General features: G+C 48.0%; 1 protein-coding gene across 6 annotated transcripts in view; it reads right to left on the minus strand.

Annotated features, from left to right (window-relative positions):
* The window catches only part of TRIO (trio Rho guanine nucleotide exchange factor), a 365,052-nt gene that overhangs the window by 19,144 nt on the left and 322,379 nt on the right, over nucleotides 1-23,529 (minus strand). For 3 of the 6 annotated variants that reach the window (XM_045441785.1, XM_045441792.1, XM_045441803.1), the window contains exons 38-49: nucleotides 21,543-21,691; nucleotides 20,271-20,337; nucleotides 18,849-18,952; nucleotides 16,062-16,131; nucleotides 14,030-14,119; nucleotides 13,368-13,460; nucleotides 12,589-12,639; nucleotides 12,224-12,301; nucleotides 11,092-11,283; nucleotides 8,859-9,036; nucleotides 5,776-6,614; nucleotides 1,539-1,786 (exon numbers count right to left, since the gene is read on the minus strand). In XM_045441785.1, coding sequence (XP_045297741.1) covers nucleotides 1,539-1,786; nucleotides 5,776-6,614; nucleotides 8,859-9,036; nucleotides 11,092-11,283; nucleotides 12,224-12,301; nucleotides 12,589-12,639; nucleotides 13,368-13,460; nucleotides 14,030-14,119; nucleotides 16,062-16,131; nucleotides 18,849-18,952; nucleotides 20,271-20,337; nucleotides 21,543-21,691 — 2,159 coding nt within the window. Of the gene's footprint in view, nucleotides 1-1,538; nucleotides 1,787-5,716; nucleotides 6,615-8,858; nucleotides 9,037-11,091; nucleotides 11,284-12,223; nucleotides 12,302-12,588; nucleotides 12,640-13,367; nucleotides 13,461-14,029; nucleotides 14,120-16,061; nucleotides 16,132-18,848; nucleotides 18,953-20,270; nucleotides 20,338-21,542; nucleotides 21,692-23,529 lie in introns of those variants that run through there. The other 3 variants (XR_006702484.1, XM_045441826.1, XM_045441817.1) reach the window with 3 other exon arrangements.

A 23,529-nucleotide genomic window follows, 5' to 3' on the forward strand; every position in this document is an offset into this window, starting at 1 on the left:
CCTGAGTCTTAAAAACCAGAGGGGAAACCAAGAAATTCTTAAGTGTTAAGGACTAAAATACAGAAGTGGCCATGATGATGGTCAATTCTTGGCCGTTTGACGCCCAGAGATGTGATCAAGTGTTGTTCTGGGTGTTTCTGGACGAGATTAAAATTTTAATTGGTAAAGTAAAACACTCCGCCCTCCACCACGTGGTGAGTGGGCCTCCTCCAATCAACCGGAGACCTAAGTAGAACAAAAAGACTGGCTTCCCCGAGCTGGAGGGAATTCTTTAGCAGAATGGGCACCCAGCCTGCTGGTCTACACTATGGATTTGGACTCATAATTCTCCATAACCTTATGATCTAGTTCCTTACAACACCTGCCTCCTTCCCACATGCTCCTATTGGCTCTATTTCTCTGGAGAACCCTAATACAAGGCCTAAGAATACCCTTTGATAAAACAAAGTACAAGATGGGATTCTTGAATAGTGTACTAAGATAAAATACTTCTATGTATTGAGGAGAAACGGGACAAGGGGATCATCATGGAAGAGACCCTCTGCAGCCTGAGCTCAAGCCTAGCATCCCTGGGGGGGTTGCAAGCTCCAGGCCCAAAGGTGTGGGTGGTGCTGGGGTCCCATCCAGGTGTGCCGCACACCCTACTGAGGGTCCTGCCGGGCTTGGACAGGAGCGCGACCGTGGTCACCGTCATTGGAGATTTCAGAAATCACAAATTCCTGCAATGCCTCCATTCCCAGAAGCCATGTGGCTGATCTCTATCACAGCCAAATAGATTCAGAGAAGGGCAGAGTTTTAAATCAGCACCTGAATTCCATTTTCTTTAAAAAAAAAAAAAAAAAAAAAAAAATGTTGAATGCAGGGGCACCTGGGTGGCTCAGTCAGTTAAGCTTCTGACTTTGGCTCACATCACGATCTCACGGTTTGTGAGTTCAAGCCCCACGTCAGGCTCTGTGCTGACAGCTCAGAGACTGGAGCCTGCTTTGGATTCTCTGTCTCCCTCTCTTCCTGCCCCTCCCCTACTCATGCTGGGTCTTTCTCTCTCTCTTGCTCTCTCAAAAATAAACATTAAAAAAAATTTTTTTTTAAGTTTAACGCAGCAAACCCAGTCTCATTTCGTAGTGGAATGAAACCTTCTAGTATACGTGAGGCATGACAGTAATGGCATCACACAGATCTTTACCTGTAGCTCACAGACGAGCACCTTCATGGATGCACCCTCAGCATAGCCTGCTAAGAGGGCAGGGGTCCTTGGAGAGGTCCCCCCCCCCGACCCAACCAGAATATTGGGGACTACAATATTGTTGTGGTTTACTCAGTGGCTTAAAAAAAGCTGTGTCTGCAAACGCAGGTTATCAAAAGACCCTGTCAGAACAAGTCTGAGAGACGAGAGGCCACCCCGTCTTCGCTCTGGGGTTCCGCACCGCGCCTGGAGATGAACTCGCACGGATGGACGATGGCGCGGCTCTCTAGCGGGGCCTCCGGGCCTCGTGCCCGCTCAGGCCCCTGTCCCCTCGGCTGGCCCACCGGGCACTCACTTGAGGGTCCCATCGGGGTTCTCCACGATGACTGCACTGGTGTGCCCCAGGACGAAGCCCGGAATCCAGCCCTCGGCGGCGGGGCACTGGTCAGTGGCGGCTCGGAACACCAGAAACATGTTCTGTTGATTGCTGGCCAGAATCTGAACGACCTCTCCTTGGTAGACGTTGATCTCATCCTCCTTCACTGCCGTGTAATCGTGTGTCACCAACATGGTGGAGATGTTGCTACTGCTGCTGCTTTCACTCTGGAGTGGGAGGGAGGACAAAGAGAAAGGCAGAGGGGAACTGAAACGAGATGTGATGTCATCCGTGGGCGCCGTCTCGTGCCGGCCCAGAGCAGCGCTCACCACACAGACTTGGAGCCACTCTCTCGTTAGCTGACTCTGTGCCTCTTTCCCGATCACCGAAAACTTAGAAAGCAACGTGAGCGACAATCTAACGTGACTCAGCGCAGTGACGACACTCTGCTTTTGGGAGATGATTTGAGCCCCATCTTCCTTGCACCTCAAAGGAATGGCTCAGTCCTCCTGCCGGTGCCGTGCTGCCTTAGATCTAGGTTGTGGGGGTGTCACGGGGACTACCACGCTCACCTAGAAAAGCACTATTAAATTAAAAAGCCTCGAGAGTAGCTCTCCAGCTGACACACTAGACCACGGAGCGGCCCCAGATCTGCCAAAGAAAACGTTCACTCAGAGCACAGGCTGCCGGCTCCGGCCGAGCTGCTGACATGCCTCACCACGGTCACCTTTTATTCCTTTCCTTCTGAAAGAATGAGCGATACCTGAAAAGTAAATCGACTACTACCCTGCTCCTAAGGATAGTCACTCGTGTCCCTCGGTGAGTGGCCCTTCCAGGAGCTTGTGTGACTCGAGCGTCCGGAAGGTGCCGTTGCCACAGTAACACACAGAGTACCCAGCACGGCAGGGCAGCTGTGACACCGTGGGCCCCGAGATTCAAGCTTCGGGAACGGACCTTGGTGTGGGAAAGCCTATGCTCCTCTCACCCTGAAGTCCTCCTGGTAGTACCCGACCTCCTCGTCCACTGTGTGTCCTTAATGTCCATCACAGTGACTGACAGGCAGCAGACGCGCAATACCTATCTAGGAACTCAACGAGGCGAGATGGCAAAAGGGAAAGAGAGATCATTTCTGAAGCCCACCTACCTAGGCCCGTGGGCCGAGTGGCGTTAGTTGCTGAGCGGAAGACACACAAATGGCAGTATTTGTCTCAAGCTGTCATTTGCCAAGTGACCCCTTTGTTCCGGGGGAGGGGGTGAAGCTGACACCACTGGCCAATCCTGAGCTAGCTCTTGCTCAATCCCCTCTACTAACGGGTGGGACATGGGAAGGGGCATCAGGCACCCTGTTCCTGCTTGCTTGTTCTCAGAGGCTTCCGCCAACGACGCCGTCAGGACGTTCACGGATCCCCCAGGCTTCGAGGACACTAGCCTCTGCTGGGCTCCTGGGTGCCTGGGGCAGGCCCTGGGTGGTGCAGTCGCGCCTGCCGGACAATCCCGCCTCACACAGGTCAGCCCGGGCTGCCGGGCTGGTGTTGGGGCACACGGCAGAGGACGGCCGGCTGCTATTAGCAAGTCAGCGGGCCGAGAACTCCAGGGTCCAGGGCTCCAGACCCGCAGTGGATATTTAAGGGAAACACAGCGAGTGCCAAGCTCTGTTCCTGTCTTGGCGGAGTCGGCTGCGGATACCTGCCCCTCGTGGATGCCCGTGCTGTCCACGTCAGGCTACGGGCTGTGCGTAGTCATTTCTGCCATTGTATTCTTTGAGCATGTACTTTAGGATTCTGACTTATATAGCAATACCCAATAATCTTGAGATTACGAAGCCAAATTTGCTAGAGAACGCAAACGAAAAGCAACTTATGTGGCATAGCCGCTTTTGGCAACAACGCATACAAAGCTTTGTCTCTTAATTTTGCCACAATAACAACAGCTACTGGTATTTTCTGAACACGCCCTATGAACCAGGCTAAGTACCAGGCATTTAAAATCCATCTCATTTAATGCTCAAAACTGCCTTCCCAGCTGGCACAATCATTACCCCCTTACAGAGTGGGGGTTAGGAATGTGCACGGGCCACCTGGCTTCTGAGACGAAGGCAGGGTTGCATTTCTATTGCTGCCCAGGTGGGCAGGTGCAGAGACATCGTGCATCCACATTTGGGGGCTGGCACAGTCACTGTCTGGGTTGGTCCACATCCACTCCACTCCTGTTCTCAGCAGAACTTTCTGGAAGGTGCCCATTAAAGGAGGAAGAAGGACCCAGGCCATGGGTTAGGCACAGCTGCTTGGCTGTGAGTGCAGACAGTTCCATGGAAGTAGTCAAGGAGGAAGGTGGTCAAAGCAGACCTGCCAGGAGGATAAGATGGCCCAGATGGGCACAAATGGGGCAGGGCGATGGTTCCTTTTAACTGAAATACTTAAGAATCCTAGAGGACATTTTCAAATCCCCATTCAGGCCTCTGGTGGTCGTCCCAGCCTTCCAGGGCATCTCTGTAAGGCACTTTGACTCATCTAAAACACTGGCAATTTCCCGTTCCAGGTTACCTACCATGTAAAAAAAAAAAGCGAGAGGCAGAGGCAGCTTGTGAAGCCTAAAGCTGGGACATATGTCACATGTGACTGACTATGCCTTTGTCTCGGGGTGAACATCCCAGGAGGGAGCCAGGTGGTGACTGTTATCTGTGCACTCATGGGCGTCCAGCGACCATCACGGGCTGCCCTGTGCTGGAGCAGTCGAGGTTCATTCTGAAGCACAGACTCTGAAAGGTCCTCGGTTGCTTACGGGGAGTGTCCAGGTTAGGATGAGCCCAATTCGTAGGAGGGGTCTCAGCTGTAAGACCATGCCCACATCCCGAGTATTCCACCAGATGCTGGCAGGCAATCCTGCGACCTCTGCCTCTTTTTCTCTGGCTGAAGTTGCTCACCTGCATTCCTAGCAATTCATACCCAACCGGGGGCCAGGCTACTCTGCAGGACACTGGCCACAGCCACTGCAGAGGTTGCCTGCCCCGACCGCTTGTTTTTGCAAATAAGAGAGTCAAGGGCAAATAAACGTACCAAGACCCGCTTCCTGATTTCTTTCTCAATTAAATATAAAGATCGAGTTTAACAATATATGTAACAAGTAGAAGGAAAAGAAAAGGCCACGTCACCCCAAACAAGGCATTAATAGAAGTCCAGAGGAAAGAAGAGAGACATGCAAAAGCCAGATTCGTTTTCATAATGAGAGACACAGACCCTTTTAGGGAAATGTATTTAAAAATTTATAAAGCGATCAAACATACACTCGTTAGAACAGTTCTCTTCCCTCACGCATGCCTTTAGGAAAGTGTTAAAGGTCAGGCCATCTGCCGTGTAGGAAAACAGCTGGGGAGGATAGTGAGGAAGCCACAGAAATGGGGGAAAACCCCACCACAGCAACCTTTCTGCTTGAGGACACGACCCAGGCAACGGGCCTAGGAGAGGGCGAGGAAGCCCGGAGCGCCCGCAGCGCGCCCCCTGCCGGGAAGAACGCAGGTCGCTCGGCATCCAGCCTCCGCCTCGCTCCCCGCCAGCAGGAGCCTGCGCTCCAGAGGCGCTAAGGCAGTCTCTCTCTTCCAGAGTGAAACTGGGGGAAGCAAGCATTTCCACTGGAGAGATTCCTTTCCCCCTATTTTGTCTGCTTAGTTTGCTGTGAATTGCTGTTGGAAGTTTTCTCGAGGGACTTTTTTTTTTTTTCAGGTGAGTCAAAAACGCTGCAAAGATAATTTAAGGCATAAAAGAGCACAACCAAGCGATGAGCAAAAAGCTGAAAGTGTACAGATTCCAATTGAAATAGGAGGTAAACAGCAGGGACGCTGACCCCTCTAAAAAACGTGTGTGAGGAAGGCAGGGGTAAAAAGGAAGTTCCGAGATATTCTGCTGGTCAGAGAGTGTGAGAGACGCACAGGCGCTGCGTTCGCAAGGTACCGATCTGCTTCCCATATTAAGGAGACACACACAAAGCAAGGAGCGAGTTAGTAGAGACGAGAGCAGCGCTGTCCCCGCGGCAGGAGGGTTAGAAGGCGCGCCGTCCAGGCCCGCGGGGCGTCGGCGGGCTCCGACCTCTGCGGGCGGCGCCGGAGGAGCCGGAGAGCCGGGAGTTAGTAGGAGGAGAGCGGCGGCCACGGGGAGGTTTAGAAGAGCTGGCGGGACAGAGGCAGCGGGGCGGGCGGGCGCAGGCTGCCGGGCGTTCTTACCCCGTTGCTCTGCGTGGACTGCACGGACTGCTCGCTGGCCGAGGAGCACGTGCTCATGCGGTCCGTGTCCTTGCCGGGGGCCGCGTGGCGCTGCGCCTGCCGCTGGAGGGAGTCGCTGTCCCCCGGGAAGGTGAAGGAGCCCGGCCGGCTGGCGGGAGAGGCGGGGATGGAGCTCCAGAAGGAGCCCCCCTTCTGCAGGGGGCTGCTGGGGGGAAAGGGCTCCTTGCCGATGGGAGAAGGGAACGCGGTGGCCACAGGTGAGTTCAGAGGCGAGACGGCCCCGGGCCTGGGCTTTCCCAGGGGCAGCGAGCCCAGGCTGCTCCGCGAGCGGCTGTCCTCCGGGTTGGCCCGCGCCTCCCTGGCGTCCGCATCGCGGCCGGCGCCTGCGGCATTCCCCGAGGCCTTCCTGGGGCTCTCGATCACCTTCATCTTGGGGATGTGCTCCGCTTCTCGCTCGGGGCCTTCGGGCTCTCCCGGGGCGCGCCTGCCGGCCTGGCCGGGGCCGGCCTCCGGGGCGGGGCTGCTGCCGGGAGGGGGCGGTGCAGGGCCGGGAGTGGACGTACCTGACATCTTGTCTGCCTCTGCCTGGCTCGAGGCTGCAGAGGAGACCAGCACGGGGGAGTGGTGTCTGACAGGCTGGGGGATCCGGGAGGGTCTGCTTCTGCTCGAGCTGGGGAGGCCGCTGCAGCTGCCGGGGCCGCCGCTGGGGTTGCCGCCTCCGCCGCTGGGGGCCCCGCCGCCGCCTCCGCCGCCGCCGCCGCCCCCTCCCCCGCCGCTGCCCCCGCCGCCGCCGCCGCCCCCGCTGTGGTTCCTCTGATACTCGATTGGTGATGTCAATGCTGCAAAACAGGGGAGACCCAGAGGAGACTGTCAGGACGCCAAGAAAAATATCCTCGTGGGGCAAAGGAGAAAGGCACAGGATACAATCAAAAGGATATGCAGGTCCTGAATACCCGCCCCCCTCAAGTCGTGGCTCATCCATGTGACTGGTAGCCAGCCATCTCGACCTTTAAGCAGCCACCCATCCTGGAAGTGGCAGAATGACACCATCCATCAGCAAAGGAAAAGGCAAAGGCCTTGAATGCTACTCTCCTGCTTATTAACAACTGACACTGACTCCATCACGGGAGATGTGCCTGTGTGAGTGGCTGGGGGCGGGGGGGCAGAGAAGGCCAAGTCTAGGGGGCAGGAGGGCCACCGTGGGGCTGACTTTTAACAGCGGGGAGCAGCAAGCAGAGACTCTGCATCCCTGCCAAGTGGAAGTCCAATTGCCCTGGGGGAGAATCCCAGGCAGCGGCGGGCTCCTACCAGTGGGAGAGTTCAGGCCTGAAGCCACAAAAGTCTTCTTTAACCCAGAGAGCAAAGAAGCTGCTGAGAGTTCAGGAATACCCCTGGTTACCCTGAGGGCACACAGATGGTGTTAGGAACCACCCCTGCTTTGCAGGTTTGGCACCAGAGGGGAGGGAAGGAAAAGAGCTCTACAAAGACAGACGGGGGGGGGGGGGGGGGGGGGGGGGAGTGTCCAGTAGCCGCCCCATCATCTCCTGACTTCAATGGCTTCATTTGTTACATAATCGTCCGCAGGGACGGAAGGAAACATGCCAAGTAAGATATGGGGAAATATGAACACAAATTCTTAAAGTGTTAAAACTTTTGAGAAATACAACAATTAGAACCCCTTCCTGTCTGGGGGGACATCAGGCATGTGTGAACAAGCATTTTGGAGCCGAATGAAATTTTTACTAAGTCTGTCTTGGCCATGACCTCTCACTGGAACAAAGGGCGAGAGGGAGAGATGTGACATGCCTAGAGCCCCCACTGCATTCCTGATGGTGCTCAACCCTCCAGAATAGGACTTTGCCTAGACTGAAGAGAGTGTCTAGTAAACTTTAACAGCATGGCCTACACAGGCTTCCTGTTTGGGAGGCAGTTCCTTTTATTTTGAAGATGATGGTAAAAATTTAGAGATTTCCCAACAGTTACATGCTATGGGTTAGCATTTAATGAATGCATCACTTAAGAACAACGCATTTAAAGAGGCCTGCATTGACTCACCGTCCTAGGTGCGAAACTTTTCTACACACACAGGGACCGTCCCCTGGCCCCCACTAGCCCCACGTATCCAATTCCAACTACAAATGTAAAAAATGATCAGTCTTGCTTGAGTTAACACCCAGGCAGCTGACCTCTTCTTGGCCCAAAATACCTTGCCCTTGATTTTTCATTGACTGCCTATGTTCCTGGCTCTGGAATGTCATGTGAGGTGTGAAGGTGGTTTTATGGGGACAAAGAAGTTACAACATCCTACTGGGCTGGGACATAACACAGACATGAGAGAAGACATTAGATGAGTATTTAGCTTTTGGCTGAATTCTCAGAGCTCTTCAATGATCGCCAAATTAGAACCAGAGTCAGAGTCGGCCATCACAAAGGGAAGCAAGCAGTCGCCGACATAAAGAGTCAAAGGAACGCTCTAAAAAGGCCAGTATGATCCATCTCCTTGTGGAGAAGACATGTTCCCTAAGGTGCTTTGCTGGCTCCTCTGTAATCACTCATGTCACGGAAGCTGGGAAGGACAAATATGTCTTGTTTTCCAATGCAAGTGGAAAGTAAGGATGAGCAACGCCAGCCAACCCAAGTTTCAAAGTTGCACTGGAGAAATGTCTCTGACATCTAGGGCCACCTCTGTCTGCTGCCTCAGTTTTTCTCAAGCATTCCCCTCCCAGGACAGGGCTCCAGGGCACAAATGGTGTGAGAGACTGTGTGGGACATGTGCCCAAGGCCAATTGGCCTGCTTGGAATCCTGACTCTGCAATGAAGAAATTGTGGGGCTTGAAATAGATTACGAATCCCCTCTGTGCCTCAACTTCCTCGTCTGTAGAATGGAATAATAGTGGTACCTGCCACCAGGGGTCACTGTGAAAAGGAAATGAACTAATAATAAAACAAGGGCTTAGAACAGTGCCTGAAACACAGTCTGTGCTAAATATGTCCTGTCATTATTAGGTATGTAATAGTAGAGAGAAGAGAAACAGAAATAGAAATGTGTAGATTTCTAGAAAAAAGACAAGAACACACGTTACCATTTAAAAAGTTACGCTGGTTTTCTAAAATTTGGTTGATTTCATGGATCCATGTTTGCCGGACACTTGGACTGGACGAGTGCAGAGTGAAGGTCTCCACCACACCACCCGTCCTCGATGTCAGAGCAAATTTACAGGGATCGTTTTCCACGTTTTCCTCCAGGCAAAGGCAACTCACCTTAAAAAAATTAAAGCATTATTCACAATGGCCAAAAAGTGAAAGCAACCCAAGCGCGCACTGACTGACAGACAGATAAACAAAATGCGGGCTATGGAACGAGTAAGGGAATACTATTCAGCCCTAAAAAGAACAGTGTGACCTATGCCGCAACTTGGATGAACCCCAAGGGCATTCTGCGAAGTGAAATAAGCCAGTCGCAAGCAGACGGATACGGTTCTGATTTCATTGAGATGAAGTACCTTGAGTGGTCAAATTCATAGAGCCAGAGAGTGGAATGGTGGGTGCCAGGGGCTGGTGGGGGGGATGGGGAGTGGTGGTTTAATGAGCACAGAATTTTGGTTTTGCAAGGTAAGTAGAGTCCTGGAGATGGACAGTGGCGACGGCTGATTCAACCATGTGAACGTACTTAATGTCCTTAATGCCACTGAGCTGTGCACGGAAAAACGGCCGAGGTGGTAAATTTGTGTGTATTTTACTACAACACCAACAACGAAAGCACATAGATTCCCACCAACTAGGTGCGATGTAAAGTTCATCCTACGTCAAAACTGAAACAAACTTTTTTTGGTTGAGCCGTCATCTTTATTGCCTTGGATATCATCATCTTGATGCTTTTCAGTGATTCTCTTAACTCAGGGACAAGGGGATTCCCAAGAATTTAACTAAGTGCTTGAATATTAACTAGAAACGAGGGCCTGGGAATTACCGGTTTTCTGACTCCTTTATGATGACCCGGTGTTTGTGTATCCCTGACTTCTCTGCCCCAGAAATAAAATGACGCCATTTTAAAAACTTGACTACTGGGGCATCTGCGTGGCTAAGTCGGTTTAAACATCAACTCTTGATTTCAGCTCAGGCCATGATCTTGCGGTTTGTGGATTTGAGGCCCATGCTGGGCTCCGCACCAACTGTGTGGAGCCTGCTTAGGATTCCCTCTCTCTGTCCCTCTCTTTCAAAATGGATAAATTAACTTTGAAGAAAAAAAAAAAAACACCAAAAACCCTATTAGTATAACGTGTTATGAAATTATATGTGGTATCACATGTAAAACAGTTTTACAGAAGCAGGACATGGAAAAGAACATATAGAGGGTTTCTATGCTGCTGGAATGGAGTGGAGAGTCTGTCAGGAGGAAGACGTTCGGAGGACAGTGGGAGGCAGGAGAGGCCCGAAGCTTCATGCAGCCCAGTCCTGATGCCTCCCACGTCCTGTTGGGCAGAAGAGCCTCTCCCAGCCTGAAGGCAGGGGAAGCAGGGAGGCTGCTGCAGGTGGCTACCAGAAGCCTGACGGGGAGCTGGATGGTGTGGTGTCCCACCTGGGTGCTGAGACCTCAGGGCTCAGATGGTAGGAGGCTCTAACACAGGGATGCACACCTCCCTTCTGAGCTCAGGGCTGCACGGCTGCCAACGTGGAAAGAACAGGGAGGGAGAGGTGGGTGAGCAGGCTGCACCTCCCAGGGACCATCTGCTAGGTCCTCAAGCCCCCTCCTCTGCTTTATTCTGCCTTGCCTTGGTTTGTCCTGTTCATAGGACTTGGGGCCGTTTGCAATTATTTTACTTATGTTTACTTATTTGTGTTTCTCTTTCCTCAGAGAACAAGCTATTCCAGGGCACAGACTGCCTGTCTTATCTACCCCTGTGGCCCCACGCCCAGCTCTGATGGCTCAGTGTGTCCTCATCGGCTGGAGGCAAAGAATAAGACACTGGGAAAGCTTTCTGCTCTGGTCTTAGAGCAATATTCCACATCCGTGACTCTGAACTTAAGCTGTACGTGGTCACAGGAATGGTGGTACACAAGAATGAACCCAGACAAGGTCTTCTCATCATGTTTAACCATGACGAGAAACGGCTGTGGACACACAGAGATGCGTGCAAGACAACAGCCACTTCAGAACGCAGACAGTTGAGGGATGGAGTGAATTTTTACAAGTTCTAAAATATCTGAGGAAATTCTCCAAACATTTAATAAACAAAGGATCAAGACATTTCATCACGGAAAAGGAAACAGTTGATCAGTGTGATGGGTACGTGTGTCCACACAAACACACATTACCTTGATGCTGTTCTTAAACAGGAATCCCGGCATGGAGAAGCCCTTTTTTTTATCAAGTGGTTCACTGAAAATGACGATCTGCTCAAAGAGGAAAACCCGCCTCTCTTTACAGCGAGGCAGAAGTCCCGAGTCTTGGTCCGTGACCAAGAATGTGTCCTGCAGGAGCAGCTTGCCCTGGGCAACAATTTTACCCTAAAAGGGGGGGGGGGGTGTGCAAAGGAAGAGAAGAGAACATTGCATTCTAAGTTAAGATACAGGAAGTTCTGTTTCCTTTCTTGTTCCCATAGAATAATGTATATTTCTTCTATTAATTAAAGAGCTTAAAATTTTCTTTAATTATAATGAGTTCTTAGCCCCCAACAGAATAGTCATCTAGACAAAATTCTTGCCAACCTCTGTAGAAGTCTCTGGCCTCCGTTACAATCAAAGACAAGGTGGATTGAAAGTGTATAAATAGTTCACTGAACCAGGCTGTCAAGGCGCAATCCCTGTGCCAGCTGCACGGGCACCCTGGCAGGACCCATTAGAAAGACACAGGGTCCTGCGCTTTCAGAAGCCCTCCAGGAGATTGTGCTTTCTTGAGAACCACAGAGCCCGAACTTTAAACCCTAATTCTCTAGTAGAACAGTAGGCAAGAAAAGCAAAAACTTGTCCTCTTTCCTTACTCAGTAGTTGAATTTTAAAAAATTCTGAATGTCTTTTAAGGTACTAATAGGCAACGTATAATATGCCTGGTCTGGCAACTCCTAGGGAAGTCTGGTAGAGTAACACTGAACACAGCCGCCCTGAAGTCAAGCTCCCAGGGACGATGGATGTGCAAGGGGCCCCTTGCCTCCCACCACCTGCCGGGGAAGGAAACTCTGCTGTTACAGCACCAGAGGCTCCAAGAGACAAAGCAGAGTCCTGCCTGTTTCCGCCATCAGGCGCTGGGCTTTGAGCAGAGGAAGGTCCTCAAAAAGCAAATCAAATGCACCAAAAAAAGTTGAAAGAAAATATCAATCAGGTTCAAGTAAAGTGAGAGAAGACAGAAAACCAGGCAAAAGGATCAACTTTCTACTGGGAAGATAAATAATCCAAGACCAGAGAAAGTGACAGAAGCCAGAGGGGTGACTTTAAACAACAGGCGCATTACGTCAAATCCCTGCAGCCGCCCGACGTTCATCATGTCGTTGCACCGCTTGGGTACGATGCACATGACTTCCACCGCTCTCTGCAGGTTGGGGGGGGGGGGTCGGGGGGGGGGGGAAGAGAGAGAGCGCGTGAGAGATAGCACCAATGGTCAGCGCCCTCCGGGGGGGGCTGGCGTGCTCACCCTCACATCCACCCCCAAGTCCACCTCCCGACTTCCCCATCCCCTCGTGTACACAGGGCACATCCCAGTGGAGGGTCTCAAGGCCCCAGGGACAGACTCCTCCAGGAGTGGGCTGCTTGGGAGACATGGGAGACATGGGGGGATTAGGGGAAAGCTGGGCCAGCACACTGGGGGGAGGTAGGTACCTCTAATTCTGATGTATCCAGGCTAGCTTTTTTGGAATACTTGAGGAAGTCCTGCAAGAAGCAGAGAGAACATGATAGGGGCGATGATCACACAGCAGCTACGCAGCTACCCTTCTGAATCATTCCTGATGTGCCAGGCACCGGGCCAGGCGCTTGAGCTGCGTGTTCTCAGTTCTTTCCCCCAATAACTTGGTGAAAAGATACCCTTACGTGGATTTCAAGCTGTAGCAGAGCAAAATCAACCAAATCTAAGCAGGTAATGGCTCCTCGTTTACTCCAAGACAGCTCTGACCTCTGTAGATACCCAGCTTCCAAGTTATATATTCGTATTCGAAGGAATCTCAATACATTTCAACAGTCACTTTTGTCCCAGAAAACCATGTGGCTTTGCCTTGAATCGTGCTTAGAAATCTAAACCACTCAAGGGTCCTGAGCCCTGTCAGAGCCAAAAGAAGCAACAGGTGGGGACTGACATTTGAATTTAACCCAGGACCCCAGGAAGATGAGGGAACATATAGAGTCGACAGAGCCAGGAAAATGGTTCTGTGGTGAGGAAAAAGTTCACTTCAACTAACATTTTGATTCAGACCTTGATGTAAAGGTGCCTTATTAGATTTTAAGAAATTTACTCTGAAATATTTAAAATCAGAAGAAGACTGCTGGGTATTTTTTCACAGGAAAGAGTCCCTTCACCTGCCCCAAACTTCCTTCCCCTCACTCGTCTGGCCTTCTCACCAAACAAACGCCCGACTCCCAGTCTGCACCCAGCAAACCCTCACCTTCAGGAGCAGCTGGTACTTCATGATCCTCTGCACTGGTTTGATGAGCAAATCTGTGAGCTGCAGCCTGTGGCCAAGACGCTGCTTTAGGTCCTGGGGTTTTAAAGGAGAAAAGAAAGGTCTTAAGTGTTGTCTTTTAAAAGGCGGTTGTCAAGTCAGTCTAACGGTCGGAAATGCTAACTACACGGCAGGAAAGGCAGCGGGGAAGACGGCCACGCTGCACAAAACCCAACCAGGCCCACACGACTTCTCAGAGTGGCCTCTTCAACGTCCGAGGGCTATTTCTAAAAGTCTTTTTTCCTTGTTTAAAGACCTTCTTTCAATTGCTTTCTTTTATTCATACAAACACGTTTTATTTTTAGGCTAAACGTTTAGATCATGAGTTATTCTGAATCTGTAATGAGACTTAGGTTCAAAACTGCTTAAATAAACCCCTTTATTTTAACAATGACCCCAGTCTTCTGAAAGCTAAGGGAGTACACAAGCCCAGGCTGAACTCCTACTCATTTCTCTGACTTACAGGAAAGAAACAGGTTCAGAACTCTTATAACTGAGGCTAACTTCCTGAGACTTGCTTCGTTCCTGGCAAACATGATATTTAATTTTTGACATCAGCCTTAACAAAAGATTCAGAAATGCTTTGTTTCCATCTTGGGTCTTACCTCAAAAAAGGTATCAATGTATTCTGAGACAATGTGCTCAGACTTTGGTTTATTTTGACAATAAACTATGTACATGTGCAACCTTCTCTCCTAGGAATGAAAAAGGCAAACAGATGGGTTAAAACAACTGGAAGTTCAACTAGAAGATAAGAGTACATGCACATTTCAGCACATTCATAAAGGAAATTTTCTTAAAACCGTGGTTCAGGCCCGTGGGAGCACATTCCAGATACATGACTAGGGTAGCATTCTGCTTTGTAGCCCCCAAAGCAGTCTGTCCTCATCGCCCTCTTAGGTATTTCAGACCCCTCACTTTACCCGGCAAATAGCAACCAGGGGCAACAAGAGGACGGGGTTCTTGGTTTCAAATGAAGAATTACTGTCGCCCCTCCAAATGGCCCAGTGGTCTTGGGAAGTGTTAGTTTTAGCACGCAAGAAAAGCCTCTTTAATCTCAAACGCTGAAGGCAGGGAGACAGGTACCCAGCAAGCCATTCCTCAATCCGGTGATGCTCAAAGTGTGGTGTGCAGAGCTCTGGGGGCCCCTGTGGCCTTTCAGGGGATCCAGAGGGTCAAAACTATTTTCCAACTAATACTAAGATGTCATTTACCCCTTTCTTCGTGCTGATGTGTAAAACCAGCTGGCATCTTGGCAAATATTCACCCCCACACGTTGGCAGAAGACTGCCAGTTTTACCTCAGAATGTCCCGGATTCAGTAATAAAAGTCCATTTTCTTTAAACTCAACCATGGAGTATATATCTTTTTAATGTTCTTGTGACAAAACAGAGGTCCTCCCTCGTAACACTTCTGGTGCATATGATGGGTTGTCTCAAGCAAAACCATTTGTGGCACTGAGCTGTGGGCTAAATTAACTGTTGGTTTTTGAGGACCGCCATTTTTACTTGAGAGAAGGATGGACACAAAATGTAATTACTTATACTTGGGTATCTGGCAGACGTTTTCTGGAACATGAACAAAAGAAGCGTGTCGTTCCAAGGCAAACTGGCAGTATCTGTTAATAATAAAACTCTGAGCTGTCAAGGTAGAGAACTGTGGAAAACCCACACATGCCACTGTTTTCTCGACAACACCTAAAGACTGGTCTAGAAAGAGGGGTGGTGACATGAACAATTCTGACTTTTTGATACTGTGTAACAAAATGTCTCAGCATCTGGAAGATCTAACCTGGTGAACTGACCAGTATTTTCCAACTGACCAATGCATGATCTCACAAGCTGGTGTGAGGGTGAAAGCCTGTAAATGCGAGCTGCCTCCATGGCTTCTAGTGTAACAGCCAGGGAGAAGTCCAGCAAGGGCCTGGCCGATTCTGCATGGTAGCTAAGCTTTATGATATTATCACTTGTTCGAGTTTTGGTGTAACATCTCAGAAAACTAGCCATAATTTTCTGAAAAGAGTATCAAAATACTCGTACCTTTCCAGCTCGATCTGTATGAGGACGGATTTTTTTTTCATATATTTTAACCACAAAAAATTCCACAATAGAATGAATGTAGAAGTAGATATAAAAAAAAAAAAATCCATCTGTTTTCTGTTAAGGCAGACATTCAAGAGGTTTGCAAAAAATGCCAAAACTCTTATCACTAATTTTTTTTTTTTACAGAAGAATTTCCTAAAGAGACCTTTAATGTTAACGTATTTCAGATCTGCACATATATTTGGCTCCTATGCGAAACCTCCTGTATGTTTAGGTACATCATCATCTTCACTAAACACGTGTTTGTCCACAGACAGACATCCCCAGATGTTCTGCTTCAGGTCTGCCTCTGGTCCTTCTGGCCACTCTGTACTGCCCTGAGCTAAACAGCTAGCTGGGGCTTGGTGACCAGGAAAGCAGGTCATTTGTGTCCAAGAGGGGGGCTTAATTCCAATTCGCTGACACTGCACGGTTTGATTTTATTCTCAACAGAAGAGCTTTTGTAAACTACCAGTGAGTTCTCCTTTAATCTGAAAAATCAGTTACTAAGCATGACCATATCAGAACAGAACATAAATAATGTTATTGTACTGACATGTTTAACAAAAAGGGATCCTAGTTTTTCCGGATCTTCAAGGCACTTCTCCAACTCTCCTAAAAAAAAGCTGAAATGAGAAGAGAAATATTAGAGCCATTTCCAATTTGGCCTTCTGATTTTATTTTTATTTATTTAAAAAAATTTTTTAAAATATTTACTTATTTATTTTTGAGAGAGAGGGAGAGAGAGAGGCACAGAGTACAAGCAGGGGAGGGACACAGAGAGAAGAAGGCACAGAATCTGAAGCAGGCTCCAGGCTCTGAACTGTCAGCACAGAGCCCGATGTGGGTCTCGAACTCACAAGCTGTGAGAGATCATGACCTGAGCTGGAGTCAGATGCCCAACCGACTGAGCCACCCATGTGCCCCTGGCCTTCTGATTTTAGACTGAGGTTTATATTTCAAAATAGTCTGTTTTGACACAATCAACTGGAAAATGTAAGGTATGCACTTAAGAAATGTAATGTGCACAAAAAACATTTTGTTAGGACAGAAACCACGAGAGACACACAATTAAAAAAGACAAGGCAGAATGAGACCATCCCATGACCGGCAACCTTTCCTTCTCTTGGACAATCCACATTTTTTGTCTCATTTTTCTTAAGGACATAAGCAATAATGTATCATGGCTGAATACTGAGAAAAAAATAAAGGTTTCCAAGATGATTGCTTGTTTTTATTTCTGAAAACTTGAGATTCATATTCATTCTATGATAATTTTTAGGGAGCTCAGATTGGGGAAGAATAGATGTAAAATACTGAATATGTTACCTGTGTCAGTTTTATAAAGTTTCCTTAAATACTATCCAAATTAGCCTCTAGGTTAGGAGTATTAGCTCCCATTAAGACAGAAATCAGGTGTAAGCACAGAAACAGAAGAGCTGTGCACAGCCACTCTTTCTCCCTTCTGGGCCACAGCTGACTTTAAGACATCTGCCCACCTTAGTGATCACTGACCCACGCTGATATTTATGTGTGCTATTTTATTTTTTTACTTAAGGTTTTTTTTTTTAAATTTATTTTGAGATATATAGAGAGATAGAACGTGTGGGGGGGAGCGGAGAGAGAGGAAGAGAATCCCAAGCAGGCTCTGTGCTGATTGCACAGAGTCCAATGTGGGGCTCAAACCCACAAACCGTGACATCACAACCTGAGCCAAAGTCGGATGCTTAACCGACTGAGCCACCCAGGCGCCCTGTTTGGTATTTTATTAACCCGCAAACCAGCACATCAATGAATGCTATGTGGAAGTTTCTAGCACTTGGGGTTTTAAGACAGCTCTGCACCCTGTGGCAGGCCCCACCTCCAGGTGGTCGTCCCAGGAGCACTGTGCCGTTTTCCCCTCCAGTCACAGCTCCCGAACCAGACCTGGAAATGGCAGACTAGAGAGTGGCACCAAAGATCCCTTCTTACACTTAGATTCGCTGTAGTTTCTTGGGAAGTCTATGAATTACGCTGTGTGTGAAGTTGACCATTCTGTATTTAGGAGTCCAACTGAGTTAGATACTATGGGGTAATAGGAAAATGATGACCCTGTACCTGGGTTCAAAGGTTTTACACTCTATTAGGACAGATACATTTAGAAGTAATAAAACACTACTTGATACACCTACCACGATAACCCCTCCTTGTATCTGCATAGGATTTTACAGTTTAAAAAGCACATTTATGTATGCTATCTGCAAAGAGGAAGGAGCGTGTCTAATTGACAGTTATCATTTGACCTGGGCTTCGAAAGTGATGGGAATGTGTTCTAGGCCGAGAGGACAGAAATGCACATAAAAACAGGAAAGCAGGTGGCCAGTCTAGGTCATGGGAACAGAACAGTGCAGCTGGAACATCCCACAACAATATCAACAGCTGGCATTAAGCAATCCGCAAATGGTTGAGGATTTTTAAAATTAGGAGTAAGGTGGGGCGTCTGGGTGGCTCAGTCGGTTAAGCATCCAACTCTTCGGCTCAGGTCACGATCTCATGGTTTGTGGCATGAGCCCCATGTCAGGCTCTGTGCTGACAGCTTGGAGTCCGCTTGGGACTCTCCCTCTCCCTGTCCCTCCCCTGGCTCGTGCTTGCTCACTCTCACTCTCTCTCAAAATAGATAAAATAAACTTAAAAAAATCAGTAGCAAGGTGACCTGAAGGGGCAAATGTATTGTGGTACCAGCCCCCATGTGGATCTCCTCCTGATGAGGATGGGTTCGACAATGTATCGGGGCTTAAATCTGATTTTCGTGTGCAGTTATGTCTACTTTTTTCATTAAAATTCTTGGAAAAAACAGTATCTTGAAAGCCCTCTAAAATAGTTTGTAATTATTCAACAGATGGCTGCAATTCTAATTAGAAACTTTACTGAAGCTTACTCTACATAGATGTTGTCCTGAGCACTTTACATACGTTACCTCAGTCTCCCTTCACCAAAAACCCCGTGCGGTGGATGGTAAGACTATGAACTGCATTGTGCAGATGAAGGCCAGAGACACGGGGAAGGGAAGCAAATGGCTCAAGATCAGGACTAGGTTCTGAACTCAGGCAGTCAGGCCAGCCACCCCCAGGCGGGCTTCCCGGATGGACCAGCACACAGAAGAGACTCTTCCCCTGGCCACGATATGCTACCGCAAAACTCCTTGGCACGTTGTATTTCCTTTGCACCAGCTACCTCCACGAGGTTACAGGTAATAAAAGGAAGCGAACCGGTAAACACCCGTTACCATCTGCCTGACACGATGCAGTTTAGCAAGGGAGGACGCTGGGTGTGCACCGTCAGGCATGGCATGTATTTTACGTACTCTCTGTGCCAGTCATAAATCTGATGGATGTTGCCAAATACAATCTTGTCCTTTCCTTTCATGTCATCAGGAACACCATCTTCTTTCATGAGAGCCATGTAGCCCTGTGAGCATTTACAAATAAGTTTGTTTCAGTGAACGTATTGGAGTCAGATAATGATTTATGGATCAACGCTCATAAAGAACAAAACAGACATATGCAACGCCTCACAACCCTTTCTTTGTTTAAAAACAAGCAAAAATCCTATATGAAAAGTGTCTTTCACTGGCACCACATGTATGGTCATATGCCATGCCAAGATTTTCTCTCCTTGAACTATTGGGAATTAATAGATCCAAATTCTTCTAAGGAACTGAAGACATTTAAATGTAAATGGTTTCACAAAAACAAATCATCTTATCAGCTTGTAAACATTAACTATTTGGCCAAAAACATATCTCCTCTGTTCTCAGCATAATATAAACAGATTTCCTTTTCTTTTTGGATTATCTACATACTTCGTTCAATGAGAATTTAACAACATTCCTTTCATAAATTGATTTTTTAACAGCAGTTGATTAAATATGTTGCTAAAATGTGGCTTACAACTTCCATTTAACTTGAATGGGATTCAGCCTTGACTGGAATCTCTTAAGAAATTCAACTTACTTTACTGTTAACAATAACCGCAGGCAGACACATCGAGCTTGCTACGTCTTTGGTTACACAATTAACTGTAAAAGCTGTTACTTTTAATGGAATGAACACCCAAAAAGTATCAACCTAGATATATTTACAAAGCTGAAAGAACAGTAGTATCTTATGGTATAAAAACAGCTTTCTGCTGAGTTGAGTTTACAAATATGATTATGCCCTGAACTTCAATGCCAGGGATAAGCCTGGAGATGGCCTTGATCCAGTATGGATGGCACTGGTTTTGTCATGGCTCCACAGTGCACAGCAACTTCTGGGCAGTGACGACAGTGCTGTATTCCTTCCGTGAAAAGTATAAGTAAGTGGCCTAGTGCTGTGACAGAGCAGCCCCGAACCCAGGTGGACCCAGGATGGATCTGAAGCCACAGCTGGTCACGCTGACTTTTTCCACCACTGACGCTCTCCTGTTTCTGCAGGGATATCCACTTTCGTAAATCATTAAGGGCAAGATCCCCAAATAAGAAACGCAGTGGTTGGCTAAAATAATTTAAAAACTTAACTGTAAAAAAAGATGACTATGTCAAAGATGCGTTATGTGAAAAAAGCATTTAAAGGTGAATACAGATTAAGATAATTGGCTAAATTTCACTTTTCACAAACTTAGTTTTCTTGGGGGGGGTGTCAAATGTTTTTAAAGTTTTTGAGAAGTTATTGGTGTATCATGTTTGATACTCCCTTGACAACGCTTGGTGTCTGATATAGGTCATTAAATCTCTGAAAACACAGACCTCAACCACACAGCCGAGGTCCCGCACATAGTCACGCTCTGTCTCCACTAGTTCTTGCAAAACATAGCTGGAAAGAGAGAGAAAAACGAGTGTTAGGACCCCAACTCTTCATTTTCTAAATGAATTCTTTAGCACTTTGCTTTTGTCAGGCCAGACTCCTGCTGGGACTGGATCTGTAATGTATCAAATTTACACAATTGGGTCTCTAATTCTTGAATGTCCCAAATCACTTACAGGTTCATGTACATGACCCATGACAGTTGTGGACTCTGATCACATATACAGACGATAAAGAGAGGCTTAGCCATAAATTTGTCATAAAGGCATAACATTAAAGGAAGCAAGTTTGTTTTGTTTTGAAACAATTATTTTAAGCTTCACTGGACATGTAAGAAAAAATTTTAACTCAGATATTTAAAGCCTTGGGTCGGACCACTCATAACTGTTTAAGGCCTCTCCAATAAGAGGAGACAATCGGTTGCTCTGAAAAGCAAACCACCTCGGCTGGCCTTGAAAAGGTCTGTTGGTCTGTTCATTCGACCAGCATTGAGTGGGCATCTCGTACCAGATACAGACTGCTGGGAGAGAGCACTCAATAAAATCCAGTATCTGCCCTCACGCAGCATACAAGTTTTCCCTCTTCTCCAAAGGCAAGTTTAAACCTTTTGTAATGTTTTTCAGGACTCTTTTTACCGTAAGCAGCTTTACTGGAACTGAGACGCTATCAGGAAGGTGTGTTTGAAAAATATTCAAGTGTTTTGAATCAGATTACATCTGATTTTATGTTGCTTTCTTTTCCTTCACAACTATACATATGATAGAAAGCACAGCACTTTCTCCCTAGAAGTGACAGGAGACATGCGTGTATCATTTATAAATCAAGTACAACATGCAAATAACAAAAACTAGAGCTATAGGGGCACCTGGCTGGCTCAGTTGGAAGAATGTGTGACTCTCAATCTCGGGGTTGTGAGCTCAAGCCTGACGCTGGGCATACAGCTTATAAAACAAAACAAAACAAACGAACAAACATTTTTCCAAACTCTAAGAAAAACAAACAAACAAACAAACAAACAAACAAACCACAAACACCTGCGGCTAAGGCTTACTGCACCCTTAAGAGGTTCTGACAGAATTTCAAACATATACACAATTATTCAGAGAGACCCTGGATCTCCTGGTTGCCCTGATTCAGAGATGAACCCCAGTCACATTTTTGAAGGCGACAAAGACCAGAGCATAGCCGACAGTGACACTGGGAACATCTCTTACTGCCGTCTCTTTAAGGAGCTGGATTTCCTTTCCTCCATCTCATCAATGGGCGAAGAGGAGGAGAGAAGGGAGTTGTCGGAAGGGTTGAAGGAGGGGCTGCTACTGTCTCCCTGGTCAACAAGGAGTGAGCTGGGCCGGTCCTCCAGAGCCTGAAAGAAAACCAGACCACCAGTCATGTTTTCAGCCTACAGTCCACGAGGCTGAAATTAGGATCGGAAAATCTCATAAACCAGAAAATACAGAAAGCCGGACTATAAAATGAGAAGATCCACATTTGTGATATTACACGATATTTGGTAACAAAAACCCCCACTATTAATACCAATATGGAGCAAGAGGAGCTGGGTAAATAAGTCAGAACAAAGAGGACAGTGAATTTATACGCATTAATACATTCTATTCTTTGTCACCAAATAATTAGAAATGATACAACTTGTGTACAGCAGAGCACTGCACCCATCTCTGGACGTATCACGAATTTCGAACGTAGCCATTTTCTTCTCGGTTATATTCCTGTCCAGTGCGTGGAACCTCCTCCGTCGGGCCAGCCGACCCCAGGCACATCACCGGGGTCCCTTAGTGGTGGCTACATGGCAACGTCAGCGTTCTGCGTTAAAGAACGTGGGCTTTGTTTCTTCCACGAAGCCTTGACTCCGGCATCAGTGCACACAGATCGCCCAGTGAAACGGATCTCTGTTTCTGGACACTTGCGACCTCCCTCCTCTTGGGCAGCAGCACAGCCGTCATGCTGTCTCGATGACGCATCCTAGACTCTCACTCCCCACTGGATTTTGGTTTTCACGAGTGACTGTTTTCAGTGTCATATGTCCTGCGGAACCTCGAACAGAGCTCTGCGGTGTGGTCAACACATCTGACTCGGAAGTGGACTTCTGCCCCTGGATTAATGTGACAACGATTAGCGGCTGATCGCTTTCTCGTTGGTACATATTAACTGTGTTTCTTACCCTGAATTCCTAAAGCTCCTAGGGGTATGGGTTATGGTTCTTTTAAAATTTCCAAAGCACCCAGCTGGAGATGCAGAGACGATCAAGGGGTAGTTTACCAACTGAACTGGGAAAGTGTGATTAGCTTATCTTCAAACAAAAAGTTCAATACAAACTTCAGGACATTTAATATTTCCTATCAAATCAAAACCTCCAATGCTCGTCCAATTTTCTCCCTTTGAGGGTAGCAGACCAGTGCGGGCTTTGTCACTAAGCACAGCTCTGAGGACACAAAGTCTGTCCATGTAATTTTGTTCACCACACCCACGGAGCTGTGGAAACATACCAACTGCTGTGCTTATTTGTGATAAACCGTCAAGGAACGGGGCTTGATGAGAAAACAGCACTCTTATTTTTAAGTAAATAGTTATTGACCTTTACTGGAAGCCAGCACTCTGTGGGGAATAGCAGGGCTTTGCTCTGTGCTCATGGATCACGGCGACAGGGGTCTGGAGGAGGACGGGGTGCTTCGCACTGTCTCCCGTCTAGGTCTGCAAGGAAACAGCTGATGCTCGTTGGATTCAATTCTGCTCCTTTCAATGGTGATAAAAAAGAAAGAAAACCAAGAAGATGTCTGTAGATGTCCCTTCAAATAGAGCTGCAAGCAGGGTGCTTCACTGGGGTCTGTGAAGCTCTGGTCTCCGGCTGGCGGAGTGGCTGTCTGGACCCCAAAGGACAGAGGTGCCGGGCGTGAACCCAGCTGGGCAGCCAGAGAGGGTGCAGACGCCCCGGCGGACGCGATGGTGGTTTGGTGTTCCTGCCCGCCGGCTCTCACACAGGCGGCGTGAACAGGGAAAGACCACCACGGGACTGAAACTCCTGGGATGTCACAGAGTCGGATGGATTATCTATCTGCGAAGCACTACGGGTTTGGTGGTGTATTATGGGTAGGTTCCCTTTGTTCCTTAGGTGCAGGCAGGTCTGCACAGACAATCCATCTCCTCTAAGGTTAGTTTTGATAAATTTCCAGGTTGTGAAATTGA

The sequence above is a fragment of the Leopardus geoffroyi genome, chromosome A1 (genome assembly GCF_018350155.1).
Source record: "Leopardus geoffroyi isolate Oge1 chromosome A1, O.geoffroyi_Oge1_pat1.0, whole genome shotgun sequence".
Lineage (NCBI taxonomy): Eukaryota > Metazoa > Chordata > Mammalia > Carnivora > Felidae > Leopardus > Leopardus geoffroyi.